This window comes from Salmo trutta, chromosome 3, assembly GCF_901001165.1.
Source record: "Salmo trutta chromosome 3, fSalTru1.1, whole genome shotgun sequence".
Classification (NCBI taxonomy): Eukaryota; Metazoa; Chordata; class Actinopteri; order Salmoniformes; family Salmonidae; genus Salmo; species Salmo trutta.
The window spans coordinates 34,971,850-34,981,455 of record NC_042959.1 but is presented as its reverse complement, the minus strand read 5'-3'; the positions used below and the strand labels follow the sequence as shown (position 1 = coordinate 34,981,455).

Here is a 9,606-nt window from a genome sequence, read left to right as displayed (position 1 = left end):
GCCCTCTGCCTCCCTCCTTAGGAACAGAATATTAGCTTTCTGCACTTCACCTTGTCTCACTCAGTAATTCCATACACCAAATTGCTATCCATCCTTCATTAACCCCAACATATACATTCTTGTAAAGTAATCAATAAGTGATGGTATGGTAACATTAATAAGTATATTTCTAGCAAGAATCAGCAGTATGCAACCAATAACATTTGGTTTTATATAGACTGTGTTTATTACTTCTCATATGGGATGAATGGTATCCCAAGGCTCTGTTTTTTTTATCTCTATACTGTAGTATCAGAGAAGACAGGCACAACTTTTGCTTGTTTTTAAAAAACTGGATTTTATTTTCAAATTCCAATTTCCCATCACGCAGCGGCATCAACAATGAAGCATGACAAGTGATTCCACTGCATATTACACAAGATTACATTATGTTATCAACATCACTATCTTTATTTCTCAACATCCTGTTCTCAATTTGTTCTTTTTGATTCATTTATTTTGTTTGAGACTGACATATGGTGAAATCATATATGCTTTACTTTTAGTTATGTAGTGGCTGTCTAGATGTCTCAGCCTCCAGTATTTATGCTGCAGTAGTTTATGTGTCGGGGGGCTAGGGTCAGTCTGTTACATCTGGAGTATTTCTCTTGTCTTATCCGGTGTCCTGTGTGAATTTAAATATGCTCTCTCTAATTCTCTCTTTCTCTCTTTCTTTCTTTCTCTCGGAGGACCTGAGCCCTAGGACCATGCCTCAGGACTACCTGGCATGATGACTCCTTGCTGTCCCCAGTCCACCTGGCCATGCTGCTGCTCCAGTTTCAACTGTTCTGCCTGCGGCTATGGAACCCTGACCCGATCACAGGACGTGCTACCTGTTCCCGACCTGCTGTTCTCAACTCTCTAGAGACAGCAGGAGCGGTAGAGATACTCTCAAAGATCGGCTATGAAAAAGCCAACTGACACTTACTCTTGATTTGCTGACTTGTTGCACCCTCGACAACTACTATGATTATTATTATTTGACCATGCTGGTCATTTATGAACATTTTAACATCTTGACCATGTTCTGTTATAATATCCACCCGGCACAGCCAGAAGAGGACTGGCCACCCCTCATAGCCTGGTTCCTCTCTAGGTTTCTTCCTAGGTTTTGGCCTTTCTAGGGAGTTTTTCCTAGGGAGTTTTTCCTAGCCACCGTGCTTCTTTCACATGCATTGCTTGCTGTTTGGGGTTTTAGGCTGGGTTTCTGTACAGCACTTTGAGATATCAGCTGATGTACGAAGGGCTATATAAATAAATTTGATTTGATTTGATTTGAGTTAATCAGAGGAGCTAACCGAATATGTTAACGCCCTGAAGAAAAGCCACAGTATGTTGGTTTTACCCAATCAGTCTGTCCATCAACTCTGGGGTTTCTCAACTGGAAATCATGTGACTCAAACAGTTAATGCATCAGCAACTTTAACCCACTGAAACCAGAGACGTGGAAATGTTCAGGGGAAGAAAAATATGTTCTGATGGTGTGAAAAGATATGGCAATGTATCTCAGAATTTATTTACAACATTAGCTTATTATTGCACTAGCTCAAATTATAAATAACAATTGCAAAAAATGTAATATTATCTTATTTGCTGTACAGGTACTGTGTGCTGATTTAAGATTATACTATCATGTACTATCTTAGATATGATCAGAAATGTATGTAGTTTAATTAGTGTTTGTAAAGTAAATTACTATTATTGTTATTATTTTTATTATTAAGGTTCTGGTCCTCTGAGATACAAACAGGTACACAACAAACCAGATAACTATACAATTACAGTGCCTTCAGAAAGTATTCATACCCCTTGACTTATTCCACAGTTTGTTGTGTCACAGCCTGAATTCAAAATTGATTAAACATTTTTTTTATCCTGTCACACATTGATCTGTTTCGCCTGTCTTTGTGCTTGTCTCCACCCCCCTCCGGGTGTCGCCCATCTTCCCCATAATCCCGTGTGCATTTATACCTGTGTTCTCTGTTTGTCTGTTGCCAGTTCGTCTTGTCTCATCACGCCGACAAAGCCTGTTTACTAGTTTTCCTCGTTTTTGATCACAAGCTTGTTTACTAGTTATCCTGGTTTTGATCACTGCCCTGACCCTGAGCCTGCCTGCCGTTCTGTACCTTACGGACTTTGCCCTGGACTACCGACCTCTGCCTGCCCTTGACCTGTCATTTGCCTGCCTCCTGTTTTATAATAAACGTCTGTTATTCAAACTGTCTGCATCTGGTCTTATCCTGAGTCGTGATATTTCCTCTCACCCATCTACACACAATACCCAATAATGACAACGTGAAAACATGTTTTTAGAAATTGTTGCAAATTTATTGAAATATCTCATTTATTTTCGCACCCCTGTATTCACACCCCTGAGTCAATACACGTTAGAATCACCTTTGGCAGTGATTACAGCTGTGAGTCTTTCTGGGTAAGTCTGTAAGCGCTTTGCACACCTGGGTTGGACAATATTTGCACATTATTCTTTTAAAAGTTCTTCCAGCTATGTCAAGGTGTTTGTTGATCATTGCAATACAGCCGTTTTCAAGTCTTGCTGTAAATTTCCAATCCAATTTAAGTTAGAACAGTAACTAGACCACTCAGGAACATTCCATGTCATCTTGGTAAGCAACTCCAGTGCATATTTGGCCTTATGTTTTAGGTTATTGTCCTGCTGAAAGGTGAATTTGTATGGATGGAGGGGGGGGGGGGGGGGGTGTGGAATCAGGAGCAGAAGAGCAGAAGGGTTCCAGGGAAAAGCAACAGTTTATTAGGCGGTTCCGAAAGCGCAACACAGACACAAAGGAAAACCGCACAAATGTTGTATCCACTCCCAGGGAGGGAACGATACACACAGAGGAGAAACCTCGACTCCGCTAGCTACAAGCAATATGTCCACGGTAAACACATACCGTACTTAAAACAAAACAACGCCCGTGGTGCAGGCACGCACCCCTTACATGTACCATACAGCAATAATCCCGCACACAGCCTAACCCACTGAAATCAGAAAAACTAGACACAGGTGTGTAAGACCAGACAGAACTAAATGAAAAGGAAAATGGGATCGGTGGCAGCTAGTAGGCCGGCGACGACGACCGCCGAGCACCGCCCGAACAGGGAGAGGAGCCACCTTCGGTGGAAGTCGTGACACCCAGTGTATGTTGGAAAGCAGACAGAACCAGGTTTTCCGCTAGGATTTTGCCTGTGCTTAGCTCTATTCCATTTCTTTTTATCCTAAAAAACTCCCTAGTCCTTGCCGATAACAAACATACCCATAACATGATGCAGCCACCACCATTTTTGAAAATATGAAGAGTGATACTCATTTATGTGTTGTGTTGGATTTGCCCCAGACATAACGCTTTGTATTCAGGATATGAAGCTAATTTCTTTGCCACTCTATTATTGCACACAGAGGTGACTTGTTAAGCAACTTTTTACTCCTGAACATATTTTTGCATTCTATAACAAAGGGCTTGAAAACTTACTGACTCAAGACATTTCTGATTTTCAGTTTTTATTCATTTGTAAACATTTTTAAAAACATAATTCCACTTTGACATTATTGTGTGTAAGCCAGTGACACAAAATCTCAATTTAATCCATTTTAAATTCAGGCTGTAACAACACAATGTGGAAAAAGTCGAGGTGTGTGAAAACGTTCTGAAGGCACCATAAGCACCAAAAGGAAATGCAATTTGAAAAAGAAAAGCAAAAATGTGTAATCACATTCATCATATGTTTGTTTGCGTCAAGACTAATGAGTCTTATGTCTACACAATGTTATTTACAAGGACCGGTTCCCATCTTTTTTCACATATATCTGTTTGTAATTTTATTCTCCATTAAATACATTTATTTCACTCTACAATTCCACTTTTTCATAGTATCAATGTCCTTATTTAACCAATGTGCTGTAATACATTTATTTGCTGCAGACAAGAGAATAATCGATAGATAAGCATTTTGAGTGTGGCACTCTTTGGGTCCTTTGCCAGGGAGCATTTTAATATATTGTTTACAAAGCCAAAAACATAATTCCAGAAGTTCATCATTCTAGAACAAGACCCTAAAATAAGTGGGTAGTTTGTGAACAATTCCCACATTTTCTCCAGTATGCATCGGTTGTTTCTTTACTTATCTTCACCATTGTGTCTGGAGTTAGAAAGTACCCAAAATGGTATTGCCTCCCAAGTTTCATTTTCAATGTTCTCCCCAAGTTCAGATTCCCACTTGCACTTAGTTTGCAGAGTACTGCGCTGTGCCATGATATCAACACATTGGTACAGTTTTATTTGTTTACTACTAGCTGCCATTTTCTGATTATTGCTTCTGAGTTTTTCTATGGGAGACGGCTCACCCTGTTATTACCCATTTGGGGTGTTTCAGTAAATAGTCTCTTAGCTGTAAATAGCTAAAGAACTTTGGCAAATGGAAGTTTGAACTTAGTTCATCAAATTATTTAACTTGGTTGTTCTTTAAGACTTGCTGTACATATTGCAAATTAAGTAACGACCACGTTTGAAAACCTGACTCTAGTGATAATGGGACGAAATCTGTAAGATATGCAATACCTGTTAGGGATGATATGTCCATATCATCCCTAACAGCCTCCTTCTATCATATTGAATCTAGACAGTACCTTGCTCACTGAACGTTCCGTACCCTGGCGTACACACAGTCTTCCTCCTCAAGTGTGTCTACACTCCGCTGGGGACCCTCTAATATTTTCACCTGTCTGTACTCCACCTTTCTTTCCTTCTGTCTCATTTGCTTCTTCAGTATCCTGACATTAGCGTATTCCACATCCTGACTGTCAACATTAACTGTGTAGAGAGAGAGTGAGTGAGAGAGAGAGAGAGAGAGAGAGAGAGAGAGAGAGAGAGAGAGAGAGAGAGAGAGAGAGAGAGAGAGAGAGTCAGATTGCATGTTAATATTTCACTGGCAAGACATTGTAAATTATCCATATTTTTTTAAACTGCACTGTTGGTTAGGGGCTCGTAAGTAAGCATTTCACTGTAAGGTTGTTGTATTCGGCGCATGTGACTAATACAATTTGATTTGATATTGTAGTATTTGAAAAAAAATGAAGAGCTACAGCAAAATATCCTCTAACCTAGAGTTTTTGGAGGTTTCTTGTTCTTCTGGACACAGTAAACTGCCAACACCATCCCTAGGACAAGGACTATGCCTACCAGAGACCCTGCTACCATCCCTATGATCTCTGGGTAAAAGAGAGGAAACAGAGACAGAACAACATATAAGCATGAAGGTTGTTTCATTGTAGCATGAAGGTTGTTTCATTTCCACCACTGTTACTACATAAAAGGCCATGAAATCCATCATTCGTATTAATGATTATGATGATAACTAGATAGTAAATTGTGGGACTTGCTTTAGCTCTTAAATTATTTTTGTGGTAGTGGAAAAAGTGTTCAGATATGAGATTTGAAAAGCAGAGAAGTAGACTAAGATTTTGTTGGCTCCAAGTGTTTGTCTAAGTTGTTGTGAAAGTGGTCAAAATTTCAGTTGTTTGTAAAAGTCGACGCAAAAAGTAGTTGATGCAATTAATACAACAGCTGTTACTGTTGATTGGCAGATTACCATTCTGTTTTGATTTCAGATTAGAATAGCGGAGAAGCAGACCAAGATATCATACTCTCTACGTTTTTGTCAAACTGGTTGGGAAAGTGGTCAAAATGTCTGTTTGTAAAAGTTTACAGAAAATGTAGTTGATGTGATTACTATAACAAGTGAATAATTTGAAGATCATTATATTCTGATTTCAGATTTGAATAGCAGAGCAGTAGGCGGAACAGTCAAATGCTAAAAATGTTATTCTAACTTGATGGAAAAGTGGTCAAAATGTCAGTTACTTGGAAAAGCTGAGAGGAAATGTAGTTGATGAGATTACTAAAACAGTTTCATTTGATGGGCAGAAGATAATTCTGTTCTGATTTCAAATTTGAATAGCACAGAAGCAAACTTATATTTCATACACTTTCTAAGTCTATCGTCTAAATTATTGGGATTGGTCAAAGTAGCTAATTTAGATCAAAAGTTACATTGTTTAGAGTGAATCGAATAGAATTTTGGAAGTCATGATGTCACAATGGGCCCTTTAGTATTTTGAGGAAATTCCATTATAGTTGATGGCGGACAAAAAAAAGGACAACAAGTTTAAACAGTGTACTAAAAATAGCACGACAAAGTTTATAATATAGTATGATAAAGATTTAGAGTGGGATGATTTAGAGTGGAGGTCACTAGATTGTCAGGTCACTTACCTTCGGTTGCCTCTGTTTTACTGGTGAAGGCATTTGTCACAGTTGTGTGTGCCTCTGTTGTAAGCTCAATACACAGGGTATTACCAGTGGCAATCACCCACTCTGATATCTTTGTCCCGTTGGAAGTGCAGTTAACATACATAATCCCTGCAGATGATCAATTGAACAGGAATCTTATATGTATCTGAATTGAACACTGGCAAATGGATAGTGCTTTCTTAACAGTTCAATGTCCATTGATAAAGATTGATCATCATCATTATTATCATTAATCACTGATATTATTTTTCATAATATATTGGATTAACAACATTTATTAAACAGTAGCTTACCCTCACAGGGGGAGATTATTTTGCTCACAGTAACACTGTTGATGTTGTTTTTTACAGTGCAGGTGAGATCTCCAGACTGGCCTCTCTTCAGTGTCATGGTGTTTGTCTTGTCACCAGGAGAGGCCACAGTGTCTCTATGTGTGTGTCCATCCAGAGTCCAGCTGTACTGAGGACCGTCCCCCTCAGAGGAGCAGGACACCCTCATCTCTCCATGGGTCAGACACTGAGAGGACAGCTGAGGAGAGGACACTGGGGCTGTGGAGGAAGAAGAATCGACATCTGTAGACATTTGCAGACTTTCACAAAAGCAAATTAGAAAACAACACTTCTAGAAGTAGAAGGCCACAGAAGCTTTTGCAGTCAAGTTATTATAGTTATAGTTAGTAATAAGTATTTGTCAAAATTAGATTTTTAAAGGGTTATCTAATTACTGTACCTTCAATGAACAGTTGTAGTCTCCTGGTCCCTAATGTTTCCCCATCTAAATTAAATGTTTCTAGTCTATATTCAGCAGAATCATTCCTTTCTGTGTTATCTATCCTAAAAGTCCCATTGTTGATAAAGAAGTGTGCTCTGGTTTCAATGGATTTGTGGATTTTCACTATTTCTGGGGTTCTGTTTCTAATTTTGAGTATAACTTTAGCAGTATCATTGGATTCGGTTTTTAATAATATGTCAGGGACTCCACTGACAACGTTTATCAGCTGGAGATAGACAGTTCCTCCCAGAGCTCCATAACACTGAGCTCCATCCTCTCTAGCATCACAGGGCCTCTCCATGCCTGAAAATCAAGAGGAAAATAGACACTGTAGTGACTATCACTGTCCTAGTTTTGAGTTTTCATTTTATGGATGAGAATAGAAGCAACAGTATAACTAAACCAATGACATCAAGGTAATAGGCAACATAACAGTACCTCAGTCAGTTATAATTATCACGGGACAATTAATAAAAAGACATCTGTCTTTTTCAGTGCTTTGAATATTATGAGAGGGATTCATTTGACAAAAGTGATTCTGAGTAGCCTATAGTATACCACAAAGAACTTTGATCTCGTGGTTCACGTTCTGCATGATATTAACAAGGCTCCTTACTGTATATCAAACAAGAGGGAAATCGACACATAAAGAAACTTCTTACCATGAGACACTGCTGCTAACATCACCAACAGTCCAAACAGAGCCTTCATGTCTCCTCACAACACAGGGCTCAAGTTAACAAATTAAGATATACTGTACTGTAACAAAATCCTCTATTTTCGATTCAGTGCTGAATTTCCATAACTTGACAATTTACAACATAAACTAAACCTATGCAAAGGTGGTATGAAAGACACTCCAGCTGTCCTCGTCAATCATTAGAATTCACTTAGTTGTTGACAAGCAAAATAAATTATTAATAGGTTCTGACACAGAGGAAAGAGGAACAGCCTCATCAAGGTTTCACTTGTTCACTACATAAACAGCCAGGCTGGCTTTATTCATGTCTCTTGGTGTGTAATATCAGACAAGTTGTACAAAAGTGCTAAGTGAGTCTACACTTACAGAAAAATAGGTTATATCTAGAACCTAAAAGGGTTCTTTGACCGTTCCCTTTCCACAGAGGGTTCTACATGGAATTCAGAAGGCTTCTACCTCTAAGAGTGTACTTTTGAGTGTAAAGAAATGTTCGCGCCTGAGAAAATGACACCTTGTTCGCTTTGTCAGGGCAGTGGTCAGCTCTAACATACTGTACAAGCTTTTCATCGCTGAAATGAACACATTACCTTCTTCACAATACAATGAGCAGGGTCATTCAGTCCATTTAAGATTGTGACATTATAAAAAGTACATGAAGGAGAGAGAGTGAGAGAGCGAGAGGAGGACAGGTGAGAGAAATACAAAGTGAAACAGAGAGGACTCGCAGACCCAAATTCCAATGCTTCCCAAATGGTTGTTTGTGACTCATTGATGACATCAACTGATACCTTTTGGGTTGCAGCTAGACAGAATAACAATAAATCATAATGGACTGCATTTATAGAGCACTTCCTGGGAGCTCAAACCGTGATGAATTGGGTTTGTTCATTAGATGCAAAATAGGAACGGAAACCAAAAAAGGAACCATTCTTCCTTAGAGGACACACTAAAGGTCTATCCTTTCAATCACAAACTTCTGCAGTGAGTGACAACTTTTACTACTGCACAATAACCTTGTTGACAGAGTTTGTAAAAAATAAATAATGCATCAATAAATGAAACATTCAATCAGTAACAGAGAGACTATGACAAATGTGGACAGTTGTTGGGTTATTTATTTAGGTAAATAATGTACAAAACCCTCAGCATTGAATGTCATGAAATATAAACAGTAATATGGGAAAATTAATATAATTCGTTACAGTAACAGTATCAGTATCAGTCCTATTTGCCAACGTACAATCATTGGATAACAAAATAGACGAGCTACAATAACGAATATCCTACCAACGGGACATTAAAATCTCTAGTAGCAAATGTTTCACCAAGTCATGGCTGAACGACGACATTGATAAAATACAGCTGACGGGATGTACGCTGCAATGGCAAGATAGAACAGCTGCCTCCGGTAAGACAAGTGGTGGCGGTTTGTGTGTATTCGTAAACAACAGCTGGTGCCCCAAATCTAATATTAAGAAACTTTCAAGGTTTTTCTCAGTTGAGGTAGAGTATCTCATGATAAGCTGTAGACCACACATGAGGGTTACTGTATGTAAGCCTTCAAAGGCGTATTTAACCCCCAAATTTTTTTTTTTCATAAATGTATAATTAATTTGACACAGTCCCTCACAAATCATGCATGACAACATTCAATCTTTCAATATAAATTGCATTTGGCTTATTTGGAATATTCTTATTTGGCAAATAGAAGTGAGTTTTTGACCTCCAATGATCTGTGGTACTCCTCTGGTCTCCAAGTATCTGAAT

At 38.7% G+C, this 9,606-nt stretch overlaps 1 protein-coding gene across 1 annotated transcript; it reads right to left on the bottom strand.

The window, feature by feature from the left end:
• Positions 1-3,857: 3,857 nt before the first annotated feature.
• Positions 3,858-8,083, bottom strand: LOC115174130 (uncharacterized). Its single transcript, XM_029732827.1, has 6 exons — positions 7,802-8,083; positions 7,098-7,442; positions 6,662-6,916; positions 6,330-6,476; positions 5,159-5,266; positions 3,858-4,868 (listed from the first exon to the last, which is right to left on the bottom strand). The coding sequence occupies exons 1-6, from the start codon at positions 7,848-7,850 to the stop codon at positions 4,690-4,692; spliced, it is 1,083 nt and encodes a 360-aa protein (XP_029588687.1). The 5' UTR covers positions 7,851-8,083; the 3' UTR covers positions 3,858-4,689.
• Positions 8,084-9,606: the final 1,523 nt, after the last annotated feature.

Bases quoted from the DNA above. Each gene is read 5' to 3' on its own strand.
- LOC115174130 (XM_029732827.1), bottom strand. From the start codon at position 7,850: ATGAAGGCTCTGTTTGGACTGTTGGTGATGTTAGCAGCAGTGTCTCAT. The intron at 7,443-7,801 runs GTAAGAAGTTTC...CTTGATTTTCAG, and splicing joins GTTAGCAGCAGTGTCTCATG to GCATGGAGAGGCCCTGTGAT. The intron at 6,477-6,661 runs GTAAGCTACTGT...GATCATCTGCAG, and splicing joins AATAATCTCCCCCTGTGAGG to GGATTATGTATGTTAACTGC.